The 27,530-nt window shown below is 41.8% G+C and overlaps 1 protein-coding gene across 2 annotated transcripts in view; it reads left to right on the top strand.

Moving 5' to 3' along the window:
• Window positions 1–27,530, top strand: part of slit3 (slit homolog 3 (Drosophila)) — a 194,085-nt gene that overhangs the window by 76,066 nt on the left and 90,489 nt on the right. The window contains exons 5-6 of one of the 2 annotated variants that reach the window (XM_088431401.1): window positions 14,277–14,348; window positions 27,289–27,360. In XM_088431401.1, coding sequence (XP_088287527.1) covers window positions 14,277–14,348; window positions 27,289–27,360 — 144 coding nt within the window. Of the gene's footprint in view, window positions 1–14,276; window positions 14,349–26,739; window positions 27,058–27,288; window positions 27,361–27,530 lie in introns of those variants that run through there. The other variant, XM_088431403.1, reaches the window with a different exon arrangement.

Raw genomic sequence — 27,530 nt, 5'->3', positions numbered from 1 at the left:
TAATTATGTTAAAACACACACGCGCAAAAATCGGATCCGGCAGCTAGCCGCTAGGACCGAAGACTAAAACATTATTTTTTAAATAATTCAGGTACTTCGGATTTGAAGGAGAAGAAAAAAAAAAAATCAATGCTAATGTTAGTCTTTTTCTCTAACATACATTCTAGCTGTGTTAGCTTCATGCTAAATAATTCATCAACATTTCTTAGCTAAACGGATAAACAAAAACCTACTGGATTATAATTGGTCAAAAGAGTTCTCGTAGTGTTGTTTTTCTCTCATGCATATATGCTAGCAGTGTTAGCCGCGTGCTAACTAGTCAAGGGCAAATGATTTAAAAAAAAAAAAAGTGAAAAACTCAACTTTCTGTTGAGTCATGAAGATCACTTTTATATTTCTTCCTCGAGGCGCCGAAACAATAGTAAGAAGGTTGCATATCCATTTTTCTTCTTCTTCTTCTCTCATCTCCATCTTGTCCATTAGCTGATTGCTTTTCATGCTAATGCCGCCAGTCAGCTGGATTTTTATTAGCTTCCGTCGCTACTAAATCAACTCCCGCTAGCGTAGCGTTAGCTTATGTACATGCTACGCACGTGCCAGCGCGTCTAAAGAGGACATAACCAAGTCCACTTTGTCTCCTGCCCGCACCCGTAGTCACATTTTCATATTACAAAAAAAATAAATGGCTCCAGATGAGCTGATATCAAACAGAATTTGCGAAAACATTTTTTTTCCGTCTTACCTGGACGGAATGAAGACTGATGTGAGCGAGTCAAGGAGACAAACGGGGGGGGGGGGGGGGGCGCTCATGTTTATGCACGCTTATAAGCGGGCGGCCATTACTTGTGAGTGCTCCTCATTCGCCCGGTGTCAGCGCCTCGTCATTTATTATCGGGGGTGTGGCGGGGGGGGGGGGTCGCTTGTACTTTTACCCTCTGTGACAAAAGTGCTGATGGCAAAGTCCATTTTCATCACTCGGTGACAGCTTGGAGCACATTTGCCGGCATAAATTGACAGGCGGTGGCGCACGCGTCACATATTTCACGGCAGCGCAAAACCCGGTTACGCATACGATTCCGAGATATGCGTCGGGATACATATTGTCATCAATCACGGCCAGAACAGGATTTTTGTGTTTATCTTGTAATAATGAGCAGGTGTCATAAGCTAGAAATTTCAAACATAATGCTCCGAAATACGAAACGATTGCTACAGAAAATACGGAAATTCAAAGTTCTCCTCAGATGGTGTGCACGTATGCGGCGTAGTGGATGTGAGCACTATATGAATGATATTTTGTTTTTAAAGAAGTGAAATTTATTGAAAGTGAATGGTGATGAATGTAAATGTTCGATGGAAAAGCATCTTACTCTGTTGTATCGTTCTGATGAACACAGTGGTTCATTCTGTTCCCTGGCCACCTGGGGGCAATAGAGGACAGATGGATATGTTTTTCATTCAGGAAACTCATCTCCCTCTACTCATCAGGACAACATTAATATTTGGCATTCTTTGTGGGAATCCTGTTTTATTGTCGGTCTACCTGTGTTGCCGCACTGTTTGTGTTCACGTGACTCTCAATACCTCTGTACTTCTCAAATCTCATATAGGGTACTCATATATTTATTTTAGAGCAATTGGTGTAATGTGTGATTTATTTTAATGAGCTATGTTTAACTCATTCAATCCCAAAGATGTATTTTTACGTTTTTGTTAGTTTTTTTTAGTCCAGATATTTGTTATATCGCTTTTAAGTGTTTGGCTAGAGGAAGCTCTAAAACGGTTGTATAATTAAGAAGCTAGTACTAGGATCGAATTTATTTTCTGAAGTAATAATTGTTTATTTTTACTTATTCTTTTAGGTAAATTGTAGTATCTGTTAGCACCTAAATTAATTAATTACTTTAAGTAATTGGTTACAGGACTGAATTTATGTTTTGAAGTAATCTTTAGGTACTCAAAGCATTTGATTACTTTGACTTAGTACTTTAATTCTTTGAGGTAAATACTACTAATCTTTTAGTACCTAAAGTAATCGATTACTCTAGTAGGCTACTTAATTACCTAATGAAGTAGCTAAAGTGATCGGTGACGGGACTGAATTTGTTTTTAAGTAATTTTTACATACTTAAAATAATTCACTTATTGCTTTACGTCTTTTAGTACCCGAAGATATAAATTACTTTAGTACTTAATTACTTACCAAAGTAGCTAAAATGATCAGCTACAGGACTGAGTATATGTTCTGAAGTAATCTCTAGGTACTAAAAGTAATTGATTACTTTTACTTATTTACTTATTTTAAGTAAATACTGCACTAGTAATCTTTTCGCACCTAAAGTAATCAATTACTACAGTTTTCTGCTTCCTGCATTAATCGCAGTTGAATGAATTTTACACACATATTCCAGCTTTGAGAATGTTCAACAATTTTCGACCTGTTTTGATTTTTGAAACAGACCGACAAGACACGCATTGCATTATTCTCACATATAGTTTGTGTGATATGCGAATTTTCACCATATTCACCCAATTTTCAGCCCGGTGAGTCAGAGGAGAAGAACGATAATAAGCCCGCCCGGTTTGAGAAATGCCCGCAATTTACTGCTTCATTTGGAATATCTTGCGGAAATGATTAGAGAATCCACCGGTAATGGTCATTTATTCTCCGCGTTCTTCCGTACTTGCGAATCGTATTCCTGGTCTATCGACGTCCTAGCTTGTCGCGGCGCTCGAGACGCAACCGGCGCCGGCCCGCCCTCCTTTCATTTAACCCGCACTCGACCCGGCTAATGAATTAAGGATGTGTTTCCTGCACCTGTCTGCTTATCTTAGACCACACATAATAACCAGAACATGCCAAGGGGGAGGGGGAGGGGCGGGGGCGGCTACGCACGCACACACGCGATCCGGATGCACTCAATCTAATCCATCCACCGTAATGGCCGCTGCTGCTTTACACACACATGCGCACAAATTAGATCAGAAATTTCCTCCCATTCAATGGAGCATAACCAAAGTTTTAATATAGGATATGGATGCACACACACACTCACACACGAGGGGGGTTTCTATCATAACGGGGACATCCCATTGACATAAATGCATTTCCTGGTTCCTAACCAGAACCATCACAACAGATAGCATGATCCTTACCTTAAGGAAAAGGCAACTTATGGGGACCATTTCGGTACAACTTGTGGGTTACACCAAAATGGTCCCCATAACTACTAGAGGTTTCCACAAAAACGTCAAAATCCGGAATTTGTCCCCAAAATGCAGCAAAAACGAAAGGTGCACACACTTTATTTTTAATCATAGTGGGGACATCCCATTGACATGTATTATTTCCTAGTTCACAACAATTTGCCTAACCCTTAAATAAACCTCAAGCAAAATCCAGTTCAAACCCTCAAAAAGTGGACTGAACTTGTGGGGTTGACCAAAATAGTCCCCATAAGCACAAGATGGTCCACATAAATATGAAAGGTCCCCACCAAACAGTAAGACCCAGAATTTGACCTTATGTAGCTAAAACCAAGGTCCCACACACACTGGGTTTTTCCGGACATAGTGGGGACATCCCATTGACATTATGCATTTCCTAGTTCCTAACCACCACAACAGATTGCCTAACCCTTATGCTAACCTCCACCAAAATCCAATTCAAACCTATATGCTAAAGTTTCGAGTATGTATAATGTCTGAAAGCAAGTCTGGTCTTCTAAAAGAGGTCTGAAATTGTGGGGTCCACCAAAATGGTCCCCTCAAGCATCACATGTCCCCAAAAAGACAATAAATTTTGGTTCCCATCATGCAGCAAAACCAAGGACACACACAGAGGTTTTTTTTTTTTTTTCCGGTCATAGGGGGTACATCCCATTGCCAATGCATTTCCTTGTTCCTGGACAATCTATATTATAAAAGCAAGTTATGACCCTCAAAAATAGGTTTGAACATTTGGGGTCCACCAAACGGAATTATAAAACCTGGAAATTTTGTCCCCAAGGAGACACACACAGTTTTGTGTTTTTTTTTTTCGGTCATAGAGGGGACATCCCATTGCAAATGCATTTCCTAGTTCCTGGACAAACTATATTATAAAAGCAAGTTATGACCCTCAAATATAGGTTTGAACATGTGGGGTCCACCAAAACGGACAATAAAACCTGCAATTTGTGTCCCCATCATGTAGCAAAACCAAGGACACACACACAGAGGTTTTTTTTTTTTTTCGGTCATAGGGGGGGACATCCCATTGCCAATGCATTTCTTAGTTCCTAAACAAACTATACTATCAAAGCAAGTTATGACCCTCAAAAATAGGTTTGAACATGTGGGGTCCACCAAAACGGACAATAAAACCTGCAATTTTTGTCCCCATCGTGCAGCAAAAACAAGAACACAAATAGTTTAGTTCCTAGTTCCGAACCTTAACCCCCCAATCCAAACCATACTCTAAAAGCAAGCTGCGACCCTCAAAAATAGTTCTGAACATGTGGGGTCCACCAAAAGGGACAATAAAACCTGCAATTTTTGTCCCCATCGTGCAGCAAAACAAGAACACAAATAGTTTAGTTCCTAGTTCCGAACCTTAACCCCCCAATCCAAACCATACTCTAAAAGCATGCTGCGACCCTCAAAAATAGTTCTGAACATGTGGGGTCCACCAAAACGCTCACCACAATTAATACCTGGAATCCGTGTCCCCATTATGCAGCAAAAACCAAGGGTGCACACACACACACAGCGAGCCCTCTCATCCAGTTAGCCCTGACATTAGCCACTCGGTGTTCCTAACTGGATCATGGGGCTCGCTAAAGCGATTAGGAGCTGGAGACAGCTAGGCAAGCCAGTAGGATCTCTCCCCGTCTCTTAATTCCATTCCTTTTCCTCCATCCTGCTGTTTCAAATCCGTGGCTCCGCCTCTTATTCGAGCAGACGGACTGTCAGTCGTGCTCCATAGGAGGAATAATTTTTTTTTTAAAAAAGCGTCTGCAGGATTAGCGGGACGCTCGGCGAGCGAGCGGGTTGACAGCGGGCGCTTGTTAGCAATGGCTACGGCTTTATTTCACCCTGGGGGAGGTCCGGCACATCAAACGCTCATAAAAATCTTCTTGCCTTGTGAAGGATTTATAATAAAGGGATTTCTCTGGCAAGGTGTGAAAAATGAGAATTGAAAACGGTCTTGGATATTAAAGAGGAGTCGAGATTATTTCCCATTCTATTCGCCACCCGCTCGTCTAAACGTGATAGCAAAATAAATTGAATTATTTAGAGGAATTAAAATTAATGTTGAAAACGAGCTCAATTATAAAATCGGGATTTTGCGGAAGTGAAATCTTGCTGGATCGTTGTTTATTTTTATTTGATTTTCTCTACATTGAATTTTTTTACTACGAGACTTTATAAATATATTTTTATATTATATTATTTTTTATTACCATTTTTATTCTTCTTGTCCACTGAGGCTCAGGCAATGACTGATTCAGCTTATGAACATCACATGACCAACAAGCGATCCGTGATTGGTCTGTCCAGGAGCCTTGATGATGTCATTTAGTTGATGACGTGTGGAAAAATTAGTTTTGATAAGTTTTAAATGAAAGATAATTTAAACCTCAGACAAAATATTTGTGATTGCTAAAAATGGCAAAATAAAGTGACTAACACTCAAAACAAGTTAACTGTCTAAATTTAACCCTTGTGGCATTATGTTACAAATTATGGATTTTTATTTTCATACCATAAAAGGATCAATGGAAAAAAAAAAACACTAGGGCCCTGAAATTCCAGCTGATAATCAAAACATGTAAAATTTTAAAATGCAATAATTCTGACATTCCTATGTGATTGCGGCTGGACGTGCAAGATTTTGTGTACAAAAATAATCATTGTCCAAATTTTGGACCATATGAAACCATTATAACTCCAATTTTTGAGGGGCATTTTAATCAGATTTATTACATTAATTTTCCTGCGCTTTTTGCAACAATTCTTTGAGCAGAGCTCAAACTGTAAGAAAGCAGCAAATTCTTTGACCTGTGTTTTACTTCTAGACAGTAGGTGGCGGTAGAGACCAGCGAATGAAAAATTGAATATAGAACATATTAAAAATAAAAAAAAGTTGAATGTGTATAGCTTATAAAGTGTGCGCAAGGGTTAAATTATTTTTCATTATTTTGGTCTGACTCGAAGGTTTAAATAATTGCTTGTCGGGTTCATTTTGTCCATGAAATCATAATCGCACAAACGATTTAAAAAAAAAAAAAAAACGATATTTTTTGGCCATATCTCATAGCCTTATTACAAACACATAATGATGGGAAATAAACACAATACTTGCAAAACAACATGAGGACAACCTGCGCCGCTCTTTGTGTTTGCACCCCCCCCCCCCCCAAAAAAAAAGTTAATTGGCCCACTAGTGAAATGGCCCCGGTAACCTTGACAACAGCGAGACCCGCTGAGAGACGCGGCAAAAGTCTAGCAAACACCGAGACGGCTTCAAAGGTTAGCGTGGTCGTAGCGAACCTGCACAACATGTCGGCCGCTAATTATGCGTGCGCCTGGCGTTTGTTGTCAACGCCGCACGTACGTATATGCTCACGCGCACGCATGCACATATGACCCCCACGCACCCTCCCCGCTGTCTCATCCTTCTGTGCAATCTGCTAATTTGCCCTGGGTTATTTATGGGCGCTAAGGTGCTCCCCAGATGCTTATAAAGCTAAAACAACTCACTCAGCTTCTTTATTCTGCGCGCGCACACACACACACACACACACACACACACACACACACACACACCGTAAACCCCTCGACTAAATCTCAATCTCCCAACATCATCTTGTCCTGCGCACTCATGACTCTCCTTCGTCCGCCGATTTATTTCTTTATTTCGGGGCTCATCTTGGTCATCATCGTCAGCCTCCTCATCGTAGTCGTCGTCATCTTTGTCGTCGTCAGTGTCAAAGATGGCGACGACGCCGACAACGAAGATGATGACCGCGACGACGACGATGATGACAATTACGATGACGGAGATGATCATGACAGTGTTTATGATGACAACGATGGCGACAACGTTGATGACGGAAATGATAACCGTGACGATTATGACCACGATGTTGACGACGAGGACGACGTTGAAGATGATAACTACGAGGGTGACGAAGATAACTGAAAATTACAATGACAATATGACAACGACTGACGACGACGATTGCGACGATGATTACGACAACTGCAAAGATGATGCGGACGATGAGAACAATGACGACGACGATTACGACCTCTACGAAGATGGCGATTACGATAATGATGACGATTACTACAACTACATAGATGTCCATGATGACGACAGTAATGGTGATGACGACAAAAACAACGATGACGACGACGACCAGGATGCCGATTATGACGATGATGATGATTACGACAACGATGAAGATGAGTACGATGACGACGACAAGTATAATGACGGCCGACGATTATGACAACGGCAACGATGACAACTACGACAGTATGAAGACGATGATGACGATGACAATTACGACGACGATCGACGGTAACGACAATGATGGCGACGACGATCACGATGAAGACGACATCGATGACGGCGAATATGATGACGATAATAACGACTACGATGAAAATGACGATGATGGTGACGACTACGATGACAATTACGATAAGGACGACGGCAACGATTACGATGTAGACGATAATGGTAACGACTACGATGACAATTACGATGACGACGACGACAACAATTGACGATAACGACAATGATGGCTATGACGATTACGATGAAAATGACCGATGACGGCGAAGATGACGATAACAACGACTACGATGAAGACGACGACGACGGTGACGACTACGATGACAATTACGATAAGGACGACGGCAACGATTACGATGTAGACGATAACGACGACATTCAAATCAAAAACATGGCTCCCAATAACCAAAAACTAGCAAGGGCTACATTCAAACAAATTACACAAACGTCGACGTGTTCGTCCATGCCATCTTTACCCTCGCCGATATTTTTTTTTTTTTTTTTTTTTTGTGGGTCCCGGCTTGTAAGTCATCTGAATTTGTCGGCCGTCCCGTTTCGGGCAGGGAGCCAGAAAAGCTTTTATAACCATAAAGGCCGATGGATCACACGGAATCGCATTAAGCTGTCCAATTTAATTACGGCATTGACAAAACATAATAGATCCTTACATGCAGCCTAGCAAAAGTGCGCACAATGTCTATTGCCCGTGCTGATGTGGGGGTGTATCAAAGGAATGCGTGTGTGTGTGCGTGTGTGTGTGTGTGTGTGTGTATCCAGGTGTGTGTGTGTGTGTCTAATGAGGGATTTGCACAAGCCCAGGAGAGCTTTTGAGAACGTTTAGTTTGATTTAGATGCTCCAGCTCCCGGATGATTCACGGATCAGGACAATAGAGCCAGTTAGGAAAGTGGCCGTCCCGTCCTGTCTCGTCCCGTCCCGTCCCGTCCCGGCCTGTCAGCTTCCATCCGCCGTGATCAATAGAGGGAGCCATATTTTTATTGGGAAAGCAGACACTTAATTAAATCAGAGGGGGGAGGAAGCAAGAGCGAGCATTGGAGAGATTGATGAAAAATCCGGAGAAAGCAGAAGAAGGCAGGACGTTTGAAATGTCCTACACGACAGAGAGGACAAACGCTTACTGGCGGGAAGTGATTTGGCTTTAATTCTTTCGTTTTTACCGTGCCGGAAAAGGTTCCGTCTCCATGTTGACGTACAAGTATGAGCGTCAGACGCGGCCTATTAATTTGCGTCCACGCGAGTGGACATTTGTTTTTGGTCTTTGTCAAGCAACCCTATTAAGTCAAACATAAAAAATAAGGCGTGAAATTTGTTTTTCTTTTTGTAATCTGACGCAAATCATATTTCCGTTTTAAGAGCCCCTCCTGAGACACAGCTTATTCATTTGTGTCCACTTTAGTGGACATTTTTTTGTGTGTCTCTTTTGATAGATTCGAGCTAGCTTACTAAGTCAAAGTGACGTGAGATTTTATATGTTGTTCTTTTTGAAATCTTTCATATGTCAAATTTACAATGTCCTCCTGTGACATGGCCGGTTCTTTTGTGTCCACTGTATTGGACATTTTTTGGTCTTTATTTTGTTTTTACTAATTTGAGTCCAACAAAAAAGTGACAATTATTTTTCTTATGTAATTTAATACATATCCCGTTTCATTTTTCTTAATCCACATAAGACATACTGTAGCCTGTTCCTTTGTGTCCACACAACTGGACATTTTGTTTGGTCTATGTTTTGACTCATCCCAGCTACCCTATTAAATCAAACAAAAAGAAGTGGAATATATTTTTCTCTCTTTCTGTGATCAGCAATACCTTTTCACAGGTTCCAGTTAATGTGTTCTCAATTGGAAAAGAAAAAGGTCCTGTTCCTCTCACGACAATTAAAAGCATGAAATGGGAGTCGCTGATAGCTGCAGAAAGAACTAGGAAGCATTGTGAGATAGTATCACATTTTTAACGTTATTTCTGGAGATTTCTGTGTATTTTTCTTCCGTTTTTGCATATAGATCTTTGCATCTTTGCACAACTAAATCGGCCCAAATTTCACACACACACACATCCAAAGCGCTGCACCTTAGTATGTAACCGCGTCCACTTTCAGCCTCCACCAGACAGCCTCCAAAGAAAGGGCCACTTTAAGTCGGCCGGCAGTCAATATTTATTACTGTCTTTATGGAAGAGTATTAAATGCAGTTACAGCCCCCCGGGGAGGGAAGGGGAGACTGGAGCGAGATGAAGGGAGGGCACCACCAGCAACAGCAAACGAGAGAGGGGCTCGGGTTTCAGACAAGACTTTCCCAGAGTTCCCTTCCCTTTCTTCTTCTCGTCATCGCGGCTTTCCCTCGGCCGGCTTTAACTAACTTTAATGTATGTGTGTGTGTATATATATATATATATATATATATATATATATATATTAGTGACCCCAATAATCCATTTGGGATCGAGTCACCATGTCAACAAGCCCGAGGTTTTTATCACTAGTCCTCTTTGTGTGTAAATGAACACAAATGAACTAATATTGATGCACACACAGATTTAAACGTGCAAATGGGCTGGCATGTCTGCAGGGAGGTTAGCAGTAATATCGGAAGCGGCGTAGGGTCCACCTGCCGGCTGTTATTATTCTCTTCACATGAATAATGGAAGTTAATATGGAGGAGGTGTTAAGTTAGCTGGCAGCTAGCGCACATACGTATGAACGCACGTACGCCAAACTTTTGCACCTCGCAACATAAATGAGCTGAAGTGCCGACAGGACGTAACAGAAGGTCCAAAATACGTACGACGATTGATTAGAACACAACAGAACGGCGGGAGCTCAAAGCCTGAATCGTTTTTTTGTTTTGTTTTTTTTAACCTTGTGTAGTATTTTGACCATTTTGGGTTCTTTTCTGCCATGTCGTTCTCGCGGTATTTTAGCCAAAATATGGGACACAGTCCTGCTAGTGTTTGGTCATCCCACGTTGAACTTTAACATGTTGTCGCCATACGGGTGAATTTTCAGCTCCCTAGTGTCTTCTTTCAGTGCTTTCCCTTTGGTGTGAAACGGATCGGACAAAAGACCACACAAGGGTTAAAATTAAAACATGGCAGCAGATTTCAGAAGATGAGACCTCTTAGGCCGCACATACACCAAGCGATCCTCGTTTGTTTGCGTGTGTGGAATCCATCAGCCGCTGTCCTTTTCAGGGGTTCAGGGTTCAGCCTCTTGTTGCAGATGGCCTTCTCTGAGCTCAAAGGTCAGCAGGTATGAGTCACCGCGAGATGAGGACGGCCGCTGTTTACACGAGGACACCGGACACAATCCAGTGTTCAAATTAGGCGCCGTGGAGTCGCTACTTGAGGATGATGTCATTGCGCTGATATGATCTTAACACAGATGTCAAGTCAATGGTCTTTTTGGGGACCTCACAGTTTTTCATGAGTAAAACGTGCATATTTTTAGATGACATACAGATATTTTTATGAGTTACACTCTGTCACTACTGTTTTATAAATTGCTATCAAATTTATGTTACATTGGCATTTTCAAAGTATTTATATTCAATATTGCAAAAAACAAAAAGATGTCAAATGAAGCATCTTTTTGTGGACCTCACTAGTTTACCCTGCTAAAATGCGTATATTTACTGGGTTATAAATATCTCGAATACCAATTTCAAGACTAATTCCATTTAAATGTCTACCGGGTCTTAAAAAATTATATTAAAAGTTAGGCACTGATGGCAGACGGTACTTGATATAATTGTGCTGGTATTATCTTAACATACACACCAAAAAAAGCGTCATTTTGGGGACCTCGCTGTTTTTCGTGCATCCCACTAAAATTTATATTTTCTTGCTTCTGGAATGCCACTTCCACTAAGCCTACCATACTTGAAAACTGCGAAACTACAACGCCTGATACTAGCATATCATATATGTAATTTACTGTTATTTACTCCTTGAGAGACTCCAGTCGAGGTAAACGCCAAAGAAATTTCAGATGCAAGCGCGCACGCAGCTTTATTGTTAGCTTAATGCTAGCATACAATGCAAAATGCTATTGACATGTTAATAAGTAGCCCGTATGAACTTTTAAATAACTATTTCAACTCAAATGTTAAGCAATCATGACATATGATAACATACCGATATTCTTATCGAGTTAAACTCAATCTTTGTCGTTTTCTGTTTGCTATCGGAATGACATCAGCGCAGTCTCGGGGTATTAATTTTCAGTATCGGCGAGCAATCAAATGTAATTTATACTTGGACCGAACAAAAGTTTTATCCGCGCATCCCTAGTTTTTAGTTTTGTCGCAGCTGTCGACGGAAACTTCACAAAGTGTTTGCGTCCCCAAAAGACAGTTTTGTAGTCCCCAACAATCTGGGATCATCCATCATTTAGAATCGATCCTGCTCTCGGCGTGGGGCCATGCGATTTGAACGTTTGAAGGAGATTGTGTTGACCCCCCCCCCCCCCCCTTCACAATATCTATATGACTCAGCTCGAAATCAATTGCATTCTTGGCGAAGCGCGGTAAAAAAAAATATTTTGACGGGCTTCTGGCATAGCTAAATATACTCACTTTGAATTTGGAGGGAAAATAGTAGACGCACTCCAGACATAAAATGGATGTCATAAATAGACGTACTGTATGTTATCCCGCTATTTCATTTGTTGTCAATCACTCAAAGCGCCATTAAAACAACACAGCGCATCATTATTTCCTTTGGCGCCTAATCCGCTTTAGATAATATAAAACATGATGAATTCAAAACAAAGCTTTTAATTATTGCGCGCGGAAATCCTACCAAATGCAACTTATCACGTCTGTTTCTTTTCTCCTGATTGTATTTTATTCCACGAGGGATGCAAATCACAGGGAAAACAAAACGATACACACCCGTGATAGATATGTTTGTATCGTTAGCAAAGCAGATAAACAATTCCTGTGTGATGGATAATAGAAAACGGCGGCGCACGCGACGTATGTTTCTGTTTGCTCCATGGAAACGTCACGCGGAAGGCAAGAAAAAGCGCTTAACTGTAAAACGGCCAAACCAAAACAAATCGGATGAACGTAAACAAAAAATGGTGCGTATAAAAGCAACGCCTTTCCATTCCATCTTGTCCAAGCTCATTCATGCTGCCTGTTAGCTAGCCCGCTAACTGTGAAAACCGACGACGCCATTGGGACTTTGATTTCGGCATCAGCCAAGTGGGAAGCGTCGAACAAAGGAAGCAGTCAGAAAAAAAAAAAGATCCAAAAAAGAAAAAAAATCCTTTCCGCGTGCAGATCAGTCATTAAGAAAGTGCGGCAAGGGAAAAACGATATGATGGTGAGCTGGAGCGGCGACGTTTAAAAATAACCACAACTGAAACAAAGCACTGCATATAAAAATGTGATTTAAGTTAATTGAGTAGAATACCCACGAAAAATACGACTGTTAGTACAGAATATTCATAAAACGATGACCCCATTGATTAATCAATAGAATGAAAAAAATTGGAGGCATTCGCTTTGAGATATATTTTTAGTGGATCTATTTTTGTCGACTTACCTTACTTGGTCAACTTTTTGGTTTTTACACAAGTCATTGACTCTTCTCACATTTTTCTCTGAAGTCGACAGTTTGAAACAACTGGAGACATTTGAAGGACCACTGACTGCAAAGCAAAACTTTACTTGGTTGTTTCACACTTTTTTTGATATGCTCTTTCAATGGTGAGACCTCATATAGACAGCATTGTGTTTTCCAAATCATGTCCAATCAGCTGGACTCCTGGATGGTTGACCCGTTGAAACAGGATATACCTGAGCTTCGTTTTTAGCTTCAGGGTAAAGGCTGTGAGTTCTTTCAATCAGTCTTGCAATACGTTTCAATGATTGCCTGGAATTGAAGGCATTGTATTACCATTTTTTCCCTCGACGGGTATCTGAAGTGGTTTTCCGAGTTTTACAGGCCAAATTGAATCATTGGCTCGGAATGGAACTTTGAATTTATTCTCATGCGTAGAATGCGCCGGTATATACGTTTCCTACAAATCTGATTATGCTTCAAACTCTGCACAGCAGCATTAAAAAATAAAGGCAACAAATACAATTTGAGAAATACAAATGTTCTATTCCACAGATCAAAATAAACCTAATCACGAAGGTGACAAAACAACACAAAAACAGCCAACCCCGAGGGTCATGACAGTTGTTTTTGTCATCAAGCGGGAAAAATACCGTCAAGAGGGGACGAAAAGACATCGCAGATCACGTCGTAAACTGAAAAAAAAAAACGTAAGGCAGGAATGTCGTACCACGGGGGTCCACTGTATACATTTTCTAAGGTACGACTACAGTAATGAGACAATTATCTTATCCCAGGCGTTAACGACCGCCCGTTGCGTCATGCGGCTCACAGAGTCTACGTATTCATTACGCGTCAAAAGTCAGACTCGCGGAGCCAAAGTAACTGTGGAAAATCCCAAAAAATGGCAACGGAATGCGTGGGTTTTGAACCTGGAGCGGGCACGTACACCAGGATCAATTCCAATAGTCTTTGGTCTTTGAAGCTATTTACGCGTCATCATAAATGTCATCCCGTCCGTCCGTCCGTCGCTTTGTTGCGTTGGCTTTGTGCGGCCAAGCGCTCGTGGTTGGTTTGCTTCATCATCGGAGCTCATAGCCTTTGTCCGTCTCGCTTTGCCTCCAGAGACCTGAGCGAGAACCAGATCCAGGCGGTGCCCAGGAAAGCCTTCAGAGGAATCACCGGTGTCAAGAACTTGTAAGTCCAAATATTCCCTTCATTTCCCGTCTTGTCGTTTTTATTATTTCACAAAACCCGCCGGTGGACGGCCGGGCCAGGACAAACACGCGTGACTTTTATAGCTTGATGTATGCTAACATCAAATGTCGCAACGTTTGGAAAATGGGGCCGTTGTATTTTTAAGGTAATTCAAATATTTTCACTCAACTAAATGGTGCATTGATTTGGGGGGTTCGATATTTCTATATGGCTTTAAAAACATGACAGGAATGATGTTCATCATAAAGGTACAGCGGAAAATCTGGCGTTTTGTTTTGTATGGAGGATTAGGGCCAAAAAGGTTGGCAGAATTTCTCAGAATTCTGACTATTCCAATTTTGACTTTATCTCAGAGTTCTCACTCGCAAGTCAGAATTCTGAGAATTACTACTTTATTCTCAGCACACTCACTTGTGAGGATTGACTTTTTTTTCTCATAAGCGTTGGAAGTCACAACTCTTAAAAATCATCAAAATTCTGACCAGTTTCAAGGAATTAGGACTTCTTCTCAGAATCCCCGCTTTAAAGTCAGAATTCTTTACTGACACTCAGTTCCGATTTTAAAGCAAACATTTTCATTCTCAGAAATCTGACTTCATTGTCAGAATTCAGATTTAAATCTTCATTCTGACGTGTGATATGTCTCAACAATAAGTCAGAATTCTGATCGTCAAATCAGAAGACTGACTTGATTCTCTGTATTCTGACTATACTGATTTTGACTATTTTCTAAGAATTTTGATGAGAATTCTGACTTTATTCTCGGAATCAAGACTTTAGTCAGAAATATGACTTTTTCTCAGATGAGCTAGGAGTCAGAATTCTAAGAATAATCCGGATTCTGTCCTAAATTTTCAAGAATTCTGACTTAATCTTATCCTCCTCCCTTTAATGTCAGAATTCTGACCTTGTCCGTCTCAGTTCTGATTTTAAAGCCAACATTCTCATTCTGAAGTCAGAAATCCGACTTATTCTCAGCATTCCGACTTAGTGGAAAAATCCCCTTTCAAGTCGGAATTTTGATTTGATTCTTAGAATTTTCGTTTGACAATAACTGAGAGTCAAGTCAGACAACTGACTTTATTCTCAGAATTCTGAGAATTTTAAAATGAGACTTTTGATTCATCATATTAACTCATTCAATGCCAGTGACGTAATTTCACGTTCTTTAAGAGCATTAAATCGATGCTTAAGTACATTAAAGACATTAATTTCGAAATACTTTAGTACTAAATTCTGTCTTTAATGTCCTTATCAGAAGTATGAGAATAAAGTCAGAATTCATAAGTGAGAATCCTGCCAACCTTTTTTTTTATTCTTCCCTGGCCCTAATCAAAATTTTAAAATATTTTTTCCAGTCCAGCTTTTACCATCATAAATGCTTTATTAACTCTTCAGGCAATGTCATACTTGTTTACCGAAAAAAAGGGGGGGAAGAAGACCCTGAAAAATATCATTTTAAATCTCCAAAACCTTGGTTCCAAGTTATTTATTCTTCTTTATATCGAAATGCTCAAACAATCAAGGGCATCAATTCGTTGGAGCCTTTCCAAGAATAGATTTATTTGCATTTTCCCCAACTGTCTTGCATCATCCGCGTCTTGCACGTGCGAAATCTTGTCAACAGCTTCTCCCGCGCCGCATAGTTTTGTTTTCTTGTCAACAACTTGCCCATCACCTCTTCGTCGCCTCCTCATCCTCGCTCTTAATCACCATCTTGGCATTCCGCTCCAGAACCTCCTCTCGTCTTCCGCATCTCAAGATGTTTTGGTCCTTACGTTAAAAAAAAGCAGAAAAAAAACTCAATAGCCTCTCGTCTTGTATTGGTGACAGCCTAATTACCAATAGCTTGACCGATAGGCCGCGCGATCCATGCGGCTCATCAATAACAACTGATCGATCGCACCTGATGCGGAGAGGGTTATCGGCACTTTTGCCCATCAACAATGCTGTCCGTACTTGAAAAGGGATAGGCACGTCTGTGTGGGAAACAAACCGTTCCCGCTTTGCAAGCGGCCCTAAAGCTGAACGTGCTCGTTGTAATTAGGGCGACAGGATTACCGTCGTTTTCCTACCGTGAGGCGCAAATAAAAGCGAAAAAGGCCACGCCCTACAATCATGTGCGCCTTTGTCCCAAATCTGTCAAAATATACGCTGGGAGCGCTAAACCAATCAGAGAATATGACGTTCTGCGCACGCTACGTAAATTGGAAACCGATTGGAAAACGTTACGTGAAACCTGCAGTACGAACTCCGGCACTGATAAACCGATCAGAGAAAATACGTAGTGTACAGTACGTATGTTAGCAGCGCTAAACCAATCAGAGAATATGACGTTATACGAACACTACGTAAATTGGTAAGGATAACCGATTGGAAAACGTTACGTGAAACGTGCAGTACGAACTCCGACACTGATAAACCGATCAGAGAAATTGCGTATTGTACAGTACGTATGTTAGCAGCGCTAAACCAATCAGAGAATATGACGTTATATGCACACTACGTAAATTGGTAGGGTTAACCGATTGGAAAACGTTCCGCGAAACGTGCAGTACTGATAAACCGATCAGAGAAAATACGTATTGTACAGTACGTATGTTACCAGCGCTAAACCAGTCAGAGAACATTACATAAAACATGCAGTACATACGCTAGCAGTGATAAACCAGCTCGAAAAAATTACGTTGTCATGCAGTACATATGCTAGTGGTGATAAACTAGCGTGAAAGAATTACGTATCGTATATACGCTAGGAGTGCTAAACCAGCTAGAAAAAATTACGTATCGTGCAGTACATATGCTAGTCGGGATTAACTAGCTTGAAAAAATAACGTATCGTACCGTACATACGCTAGCAGTGATAAACCAGCTAGAAAAAATTACGTCTCGTGCAGTACATTTCCTAGTGGTGATAAACTAGCTTGAAAAAAAATCACGTATCGTACAGTATATACATTGGCAGCGATAAACCAGTCAAAAAACGTTATGTAAGTTGTGCAGTACGTACGCTGGGAGCGATAAACCAATCAGAGAACATTACGTATTGTACAGTACGTATGCTAGCAACAATAAACCAGATCAAAAAACATCATATAAAACATGCAGTATGTACACTAGCAACCAATCAGAAAACTTGACGTATTATTATTACGTATAATTGCTGGCAAAGATAAACCAGTCGGAGAACATTACGGAATATATGCCGTACGTACTGTGGGAGCGATAAACCAATCGCAACGTATTGTACTATTGTATTACGTATCGTACAGTACGTCTGCTAGCAACGATAAACGATCAGAAAGCTTGACGTATTATTATTATTATATATTATGCAGTCAGAGAATATTAAGGAATATGTGCAGTACGTACGCTGGGAGCGATCGCAACGTATTGTACTATTGTGTCGTATTGCATTACGTATCGTACCGAACGTATGCTAGCAGCGATAAAACCAGTCAGAGAACATTACGGAATATGTGCAGTACGTACGTGGAAATTATTGCTCTTAAAATATTTAAGTATTTAAGGCTCTGGGATTTAATGGCCGGACTCTTAAAAAAACGTGAAATCACGTCCTCGGCACTGAATGAGTTGAAAGAATAGCGGCGACACACAAATGACAATGCTGTGATTTTACTAGCCCATCCAAGAAATGTAACCTTGACTATTCATGTATATATATCAAATATCCAGAATATCGATCGATTTAAACGGGATGAAGGGATGTAAATAAGAATGGATGGCAGCACGCCGGCGAATAAATCACCATTGCACTTGTCGGGGCAAAGACGTCTGCTCAAATGGGATTTTCTGCAACACTTTTTTTTTTTTGGACCTGACGTAAGACACGTCCCCATTAGCTTCATTTGCCGTCTTCTGCCTGGCGGTGTCATCAGAAATTGAAAAAGAAAGAAATAAATAAAGCGACGCAGGCGTCCATCTGCTTCTTCTCAGCGCCTTACTGTATACAAAGGAGGATTTACGGGGGCCCGTAAAGCACGCGCGCTCTTTGGATGATTAAGATGTATAAAAGCCTTGATTGTGCCGATACGGAGAAGTTTGCGGGCGGGCGGCCTGCTGCCGCCGCGTGCGCGCCGCCTCTCCCCGAGACTGCTGTAAATTCAGGCCGGGCGCCAAGCTCCACCGGGGATGATGACTTTAATGCTAAATGGGCCTCAAAGTGTCGACGCTGCACTGTGTGCGAGAGGGTGCGTAGGCGCGATTGTGTGCGAGAGCGCGTGAGAATGTGAGCGCGCGCGCCGAGGAGAACCCAAGTGCCGTAGTGTGAGTTTGAGAAGGGGATTGTGTGAGAGTGGGCAGAGGCCATTGTGCAATTGTGTACGATTGTGTAAGTGGCTGCGAGAGTGCGTAATTGAGTCCGCGCGAGATTGCCAAGGTGAGTGCGTTTGTGTGCGCGTGTGAGAAGGTGCATCCGAACGTGAGTGCGGATGACGATGTACGTGCAGCTGGAGCGTGAGATTGTGCGAGAGTGTGGCTGTGTGAGAGAACGGGTACTTGTAAATGCAGCTGTGTGTGCGATTTAATGTATGTGTGAGATTTAATACGTACAAACTGTAATTGAGCAATTTTAATGCTTTGTGGGGACTTGTAGTCCTTGGGCTTTTTTTGGTGCGTCACACAAGTCCAGATACGTACAAACTGTAATTGAGTGTGCATGAGTGGGTTCAGGTGAGTGTTTGTGTGTAATGTCAAAGGGTGAAAGATTTTGTGCTTGAATATTTGTGTGTTTTTGTGTAAATGCAAATTGTGTGTTTTTGTGTAAATGCAAATTGTGTGTTTGTGTGAATGCAAATTCATGCGGATATTGTCTGTTTATGTGAATGCAAATTTGTGCGAATATTGTGTGTTTGTGTGAATGCAAATTCCTGTGAATATGTGTCCGGGTTATGTGCATCTCTAGTGCAGGTTTTTAATGCTTTGTGGGGACTTGTAGTCCTTGGGCTTTTTTTTGGTGGGTCACACAAGTCCAGATACGTACAAACTGTAATTGAGTGTGCATGAGTGGGTTCAGGTGAATGTTTGTGTGTAATGTCAAAGGGTGAAAGATTTTGTGCTTGAATATTTGTGTGTTTTTGTGTAAATGCACATTGTGTGTTTGTGTGAATGCAAATTCATGCGAATATTGTCTGTTTGTGTGAATGCAAATTTGTGCGAATATTGTGTGTTTGTGTGAATGCAAATTCCTGTGGATATGTGTCCGGGTTATGTGCATCTCTAGTGCAGGTTTTTAATGCTTTGTGGGGACTTGTAGTCCTTGGGCTTTTTTTTGGTGGGTCACACAAGTCCAGATACGTACAAACTGTAATTGAGTGTGCATGAGTGGGTTCAGGTGAGTGTTTGTGTGTAATGTCAAAGGGTGAAAGATTTTGTGCTTGAATATTTGTGTGAGTGTTTTTGTGTAAATGCAAATTCATGCGGATATTGTGTGTTTGTGTGAATGCAAATTCATGCGAATATTGTCTGTTTGTTTGAATGCAAATTCGTGCGAATATGTGTCCGGGTTATGTGCATCTCTAGCGCAGGTTTTTAATGCTTTGTGGGGACTTGTAGTCCTTGGGCTTTTTTTTTGGTGGGTCACACAAGTCCAGATACGTACAAACTATAATTGAGTGTGCATGAGTGGGTTCAGGTGAGTGTTTGTGTGTAATGTCAAAGGATGAAGGTTTTTGTGCTTGAATATTTGTGTGAATGTGTTTTTGTGTAAATGCAAATTCATGCGGATATTGTGTGTTTGTGTGAATGCAAATTCATGCGAATATTGTGTGTTTGTTTGAATGCAAATTCGTGCGAATATTGTGTGTTTGTTTGAATGCAAATTCGTGCGAATATGTGTCCGGGTTATGTGCATCTCTAGCGCAGGTTTTTAATGCTTTGTGGGGACTTGTAGTCCTTGGGCTTTTTTTGGTGGGTCACACAAGTCCAGAACTCTTCTTGGGGGTGAATACTTGGTTTTAGAGGATACAGTAATGCAATGATGTTAATGGGACGGCCCCACTCAGATCGGAAGACCTGTATGTGTGTGGATTTCTTTTTTTAATGAGTATTATTCACAGGATATTACTTTGCTGTCTTAGCCCATTAAGGTGATTAGACATGTCAAAAAAAAATCTCCTTTCTCCTTTTGTCCCTTTCCCATCGTCTCGCATCGGTCTCAATTGTCTCGGGCCGGGATTCTCCCCGCATGCCTCGATTAGCCAAGGTGACTGCGGCCATAAAAACGCCTCCTCCAGTCCAGCCTCCATTAGGCCAGCAAATGGCAACGAGTGCAAGGGGAAAAAAAAAAAAAAAAAAAACCTCCCTGACATTCTGTCCCTGGTGGACGCTGCATCGATTTTCTCCCGCGTCTCCTTCTCACTTTGTGGCTGCGGGGAGCGTCGGCCGCCACTTCTTGCTTTCCCCTTAATACGTGGACTTTCTTCCATCCTGCTGCCCATCGGCCACGTTCCATTTCAGTCTAAACACTGCACTTAGGAGCCATCCAAATCGGCCGCCTTAATTACTATGGAACGAGACGCAAATGTTATGAGAGCAAGACACGCTATTTCTGCAAAATTTGTGGATAAAGTCACGCTATTTCTGCAAAATTTGTGGATAAATTTTCCAATTTTCAAAGTTTTTGTTTTTTAATTGAGAAGACTGCAAAAAATGACAAAGTGTGTAAATGCAAAAGAGGCTTGAATTAGCGATTATGCTGTGCAGGGACAAAAAATTCTCGTGGCGCACATTGCGGTTATTTTTTTCCCTAATTTTGTAAATGCTTTTAAAGGCGTCGTAATTATTTATGAATGTTATTTTTTCCCCAGTTTTGTCCATTGATTCTTTTCTGATCTAAAAAACAAAGCAATTTCCGTAATTTGCAACATAACGACACACGGGTTAAATCTCTCACGCTCTTGTCCCATCCCTCATACGAATATTATTATCGTTGAGTTTTTGACTCCAATACTGAGCATTATGCTGAACGTGGAGGTGAACTTGATGAACCGAAGATATTGTGTGACAACAGCAGCCACTCCAGTTGCGATAAGCCGCCAGTGTTTCATATACCTCACATTACACCTCAGTACACACACACACACACACACACACACACACTATCTAGTGCACCATCATGGTCTCATAGCGTTTCTTGTTTTCCATCCGCCTGCCTCCGATGTATTTTTTTGTCATTTGATCAAATTGAATCCCCCCCCCACCCCGACCCACCCCACCCCCGATCCCGCCGCCGGGTTCATCCGTGCTCAACGTTACGGCACGAGCGCACCTTTTGGCCGAGTAACCAAAACACCAGCCGATATTTTCTTCAAACAATACGAGCGTCGGCGCTTTCTTTATTTACCTTTCAGCTATCTCCTCCCGCACGCTTCACGCCGGCCGACCCACAATGCATTGCAGGCGGCCGTTTGTTTGAATTATGGCCGCCCGAGAGGGGAATGCGCACACAAACGCGCCGCGTTCGCACTTGGCTTGTTGCGCGACGCTCGCATTGTTGGAGTCGACGACGTCGCGGTAAAGATTCGAGGTCATCGATATTTGCCGCTACAATCTGCGGCCTCCAGAAACAAATAATGAGAATTCAACATATTATTGGAGATTTTGGATGACACGATTTTTGAGAAGTTCCAAGTGGAAAATTGAGAGCGGGAGTGTCAAACTCTATTAATTGAGCTAGATTTTATACTTTACAAAATAATCTCGCGGGACGGATTAAACGCGTTTGTGGGCCAGAACCAGCCCGCAGGCCGTAGGTTTCGCACCCCTGGTCAAGATGGTCAAGCAGACAATTTTAAAATCTAGTGGGCCGGACCGATATGTAACTTTACAAATGTATTATTCTTTTATTATTCTTCAGGCACTTTTTCTTCCTTTTTTTTTTTTTATTTAGTCGTATCACTTTGCCGTCCTACCACTAGGGGGCATTGTTTCCCAACCGTCAATCGAGACCCATTTTGAAAAATCTGATTATTATTTTGGCCATAATCGTGCAGCCCTAATCGTTATTGATTAATAAACATTCACATTACTATTAACTCATTCACTGCCATGGATGATAATTATCATATTTTAAAATAGCAACAACAGTAATAAATAATAAAATTCTGGACAAATACGTTTTCTTATGAAGAGGAACTGTCACCCTTGACTAATGCTTACCCAATATAAGCCAATTGAACACTGTAGTGATAACTGTGACCATTGGATGGCGGTGTTTCCAAACTCGCGACACAGCTCCATTCAATTCAAAGTAAGGAATGGAAGTCAATCTTTCATATGATAGATTTACATAGACATTGCACGCAATATTGGCCTTAAAGGGTGAGTGAAAATGTTTTTTATACTTTTTTATACTAATGCTTACCTCATATAAGCCAATTGAACACTGTAGTGATAACTGTGACCATTGGATGGCAGTGTTTCCAAACTGGCGACACAGCTATTACCTCCATGCAATTCAAAGTAAGGAATGGAAGTCAATCTTTCATATGATAGATTTACATAAACATTGCACGCAATATTGGCCTTAAAGGGTGAGTGAAAATGTTTTTTATACTTTTTTATACTAATTCCTACCCAATATAACACTGTAGTGATAACGGTGACCATTCCAAACTCGCGACACAGCTCCATGCAATTCAAAATAAGGAATGGAAGTCAATCTTTCATATGGTAGCACCCACATTTACATAGACGTTGCACACATATTCCGTTGGCCTTAGAAGGTGAGTGAAAATGCTTTTTCTACTTTACAAAATCACATCGCGGGCCGGATTAAACCCGGGCCAGAACCGTCCGGCGGGCCGTATGTTTGGCACCCCTTGTCGTCGCCCTTTACTGTAGCTGTGTTATTGCTCAAAGTTGATCCAATTTATCATCAATGGGCAGCCCAAACTTGGACCTTCATTACTCTGCGCCGGTTGCAGATGGAGCAGCAAGATTGTCCGTGCGTGCGTGCGCCAGATGGTAGCGAAGGGAAGGACTGAATCAGTCTGCCAATAGGCTTCATCATAGACATGATTAAAGACACTAATTATATGGAAAGAAATTAAATTTTGGTCCCCCAGTCTTTGCCCCTGTGACAAGCATCCACTGCGCACGCACGCGCGCGGTCCTCCACAAAGAAGCATCTCAAGGCAGCAGACTGATAGCAATCATGTCGCTGCTAATCAGGGTGCTTGGTGAACAAAGATGTCGGAGGAATTCAATCATATCGCAGATGATGAAACCATTTACCATCAGTGAGGAGGAACGTGGCCTTCGACGCCAGTCTTCAACTTACTCATTTCCTGCAAAAAAAAAAATAAGAAATTGCCCGCGCGAGCTTTCCGGAGAGCCGCGTGATCCCACGCTCGGCCGCTGATCTGATAAGACTTTGTTAGTCCTCACGAGAGGTGCCGAGGGTCTCGCCAGGTGATCCGCTTCTTGAGAGGATCTTGAGGAGAGCTTTGCGGGGTGTCCCGCTCGCCCTCGGGATGAAACCCTACTTTGATGTGCGTACTCGCGCCGCTGGACCGGACTCGGCAAACGGTCCGATCTTGCGGATTTTCACCTCCGGTAACTTGGAGTTCATGCTTTTATGCAGCCCATATTTTGGTTAACTCTTTCAGCGCCAGATGAGAATTCTCGCCTGTTAAAGTAGATCGTCCTATATTTGGGGAATTACGGTAATCGCGTTTATGGATCCTTGTGCAGTATTTTGGGTCATGTTTAGCCAAGGGATGGTAAACTCCTGCTTGTGTAATAACTAAGATGTCGTTCCATGTTCTACATGTCGTCGCCATCTGGGTGAAATTTCCGCTCCCTGGTGTCTCATTGCTTTCCCTTTGAGATGAAAGGCCTTTGATGTAAAGATCAAAGAATTGCGCAAAACACCGTTACAATATAGATATCTCACCCTACCCCCCCCCAATTTATTTTCCTTCTCTGATGCATTTCTAAGTATTCCTTGCGTATTCTGCACTCAAGCTAGTATGCACGACTTGAGAAAAACCAACATGGCACCCATATCCCCATATTTTAGTTTCGCTTTAGTTCCAGAGTTGAGGAGAGATTTTGCACCGAGTCAGCCAAGTAAACAGCAATGTTTCATTTATTAACGTTTTACTGTTAAAAATGCCCAAGTGGAGGAAATGTATGCAAATGAGTACTCAATGCATGTGTAAGTGACAGGAAATGTGCATTTTTCTTTTCAAATTAAGAGCTAATCACTTTGAACATGAGGCAGCTTATTGCTGATTTGTGTTATGACTTTTGCAGAATGTTGCACGACCTTTTTTTTTGTTTTAATCCAATCCAATCTTGTTTTGTAATTCAGTAATGGGAACAGTACTGTACATATTCTCTTTTCACATTGAGAACAAATGAATTGGAACATAAAGTGACATATTCCTAAATGTGTTATCTTGACACCTTTGGTCCTAATGTAATAATGTGCTAAGCACTGAGGAGAGGTTTTCGTCTATCTATGCTACTGTCATATAGTGACAAGCAGAACAATGAAATGCTCGTTGATTAAATGGCAACAGACGCATTGCTTGCCATCCACATAACCGAAAAATTGCTTTTTTTGTCCAACTAACGTTTCACTGAATCAATTTGCGAGTAGATTGAGACGAGATCTTTTCAGTATGTGTCCTTTATTTCCCTTTTTTTTTTTTTTTTTTTTGGATAGCGTCCCATCTCCAATGTAAAATATGTGCCTCGGCTCAATAAAGCTTGGGAAACAGATATGATATACCCTTGAAAGGAAAGAAAAATAAATCATCAATCTTCCCTCCCGAGATAACGTGCAAAGAAAACAAAGCTTCAAAAATAATCGGCAAAAAATAAAAAAATAAATAGCCTCCATCTTTTGTTCAAAGTCAGTGTTGCCACCTGTTGCCCTGGTGATACGTTTCTAAGGATGTCCTGCGAGGAGACATAAATGGCCGTCCCCCGCTGCGAGGGTCGCTTTAGTGGCACACCTTGTCCATTGAAGAGGGGACAAATGGACACAAAGGAGGACGGAGATGACAAATGTGAAAAGAGGAAGTGAATTGAACGCCTGTGGGTACATTTGAAGATTTGCGCCTGCGCGCTTCCCTGTGCGGAAATCGCCGTCAAATAGGAAGATAAGATTGAATCGATGAATCGGTGGCAGCTGACTATCGATTTGCATAAGATATTTTCCTGTTTTTATTGAGTGTTTAACACCAGGCTTTGCCTTTGCTGTGAAGTGTAATTGCGCATCCTTGACACCAGGTGGTGCAGTGGAGCTCTCGGTCAAAAGTCAGCCCCGAAGTTGTAAAACAATATGTATAAAAATATATATAGTTGTTTCGAGATCAGATGAGGACTAACTTTTTTTTTTTAATTTCAATTTGATGCACTTTTTTTTTTTTTGTTTGATGCACATTTTTTTTTTCAGATTGAGAATAAGATGTCATTTATAAAACCTATCAAAAGTGATTGTTGAGATTTGACTTATATACTTTTTTAATTTAAAAATGCATTCAATTTCAGTTGTACAATTTTTCGTCACAATTTTTCGTGGGGCGGGGGCAAAATGTTTTAATGTTATTAGTTCCAACTTTCATCCAGATTCTGAACAAATCCCTCACGCACTAATATGCCCTTAGCGCCACACCTTAACGCACACATACACCTTACAAATCCTGCACAGTGCAGAAAGCTGCTAAATACATATTTTGCACGACATGATATTTCACATCCAGTATCTTCCACTCCATCTACAGTACTCCATATTATGCTCAGAATATGTCTATTAATATTATTAGCGGTTCATTATTATTGCCCTTTTTGCTCCCACTGTTTTTTCTTGTTTTGTATTTTTTGCCTACTTTATGGTTTGCTCGTTTGTGGAATTTTTTTTTTTTTTTGCCTACTTTATGATCCGCTCGTTTGTGGACTGGAGTCTGCTCGGGGAAGTGACTAGAATAAGAATTTTATCATGTAGTATCCCTGCGCGTATGACCATAAAAATCTTGAATCTTAGCACGGTGGTAAGCTAACGATGCTAACGTCGCTAATATCAACGAAAGTAAGGACGGACAGTGAGTTTCGACGGTTTTGGGGTTCAGTAAAGCAAGCGAATTCGAATAAAAGCCGAGGATGGATGACGGCGGGAGGGGGGGGGGGCGAAAATGGCGGGAGGGGGCGTCGCGGGTGCGGGAGTTGAACCAATGAGGCGTGGACTGTCTTGCGTTTTTTGGGGGAGGAAGCAAGTCGTGACCGGCGCTTGATTTACAGCGCCTTTGCTTTTAATGAAATTGTTTCAGTGACAGAGGCCGGTAAAAGGCCCCCTTAATGGATTGGCCGGCCTAATGTAATGAAATTACTCCGGCTTTCGCTACGCGCAGGAAAGAAGGAATAAAAGATGACATTGGCAAGCGGGGCCGGGAGGAGGAAAATGCAATTAATATTTACAGAAGAGACAAGGAGGGTGGCCGCTCTCTCTCTCTCTCGCTCTCTCTCGCTCTCTCTCTCTCTGGGCGTCTACTACCTCTCTCTCTCTCTCTCTCTCTCCATCTGGCGGGCGGGCGAGCGAGGCAGCAGGTGATAGGCTGCCTCCGCCTCGGCCGTTTGGCCACTTCTTTTCCTCCTCGCCGGCGCTTCCTTTTTCCTTTCCTCCTCCTCCTCGGGGCGGCACGCGCATCACGGCGCCGAGGTGAGAGCCGCCGTCTCCTCCGCCGTGTGTGTGTGTGTGTGTGTGTGTGTGTGTGTGTGTGTGTGCGGGGGGGGTCTCCTACTTTTGAGCTCACTTCTGAGGTATCACCTCCCCGCCTCCTCAAACACTCATTCACGCCTTTTTTTTTTTTTTAACCCCACCCCCCCCACCCCCCAGCTCAGTGGACCTTGACTCTCAAATGTGTGTGTGTGTGTGTGTGTGTGTGTGTAGGCAACTGGACAGCAACCACATCAGCTGCATTGAAGATGGGGCTTTCCGAGCACTGCGTGATCTGGAGATTCTGTAAGTGTTGTGCAAAAAAAAAAAATCCTCATCCTGTCTTCGTTTTTATCTTCATCACTTTGATACGTGAATCATCTGGAAAACATTGCATGCTTAATGTCTTTTTTATTTTTATTTTAACGAGCTAGTTCACGTAGAGCGTCCTTGATCCACACACACTTGAACATCTG

The sequence above is a fragment of the Hippichthys cyanospilos genome, chromosome 13 (assembly GCF_059441005.1).
Source record: "Hippichthys cyanospilos isolate Australia breed blue-spotted pipefish chromosome 13, RoL_Hcya_1.0, whole genome shotgun sequence".
NCBI lineage: Eukaryota > Metazoa > Chordata > Actinopteri > Syngnathiformes > Syngnathidae > Hippichthys > Hippichthys cyanospilos.
This window is presented reverse-complemented; position numbering and strand designations above follow the sequence as displayed.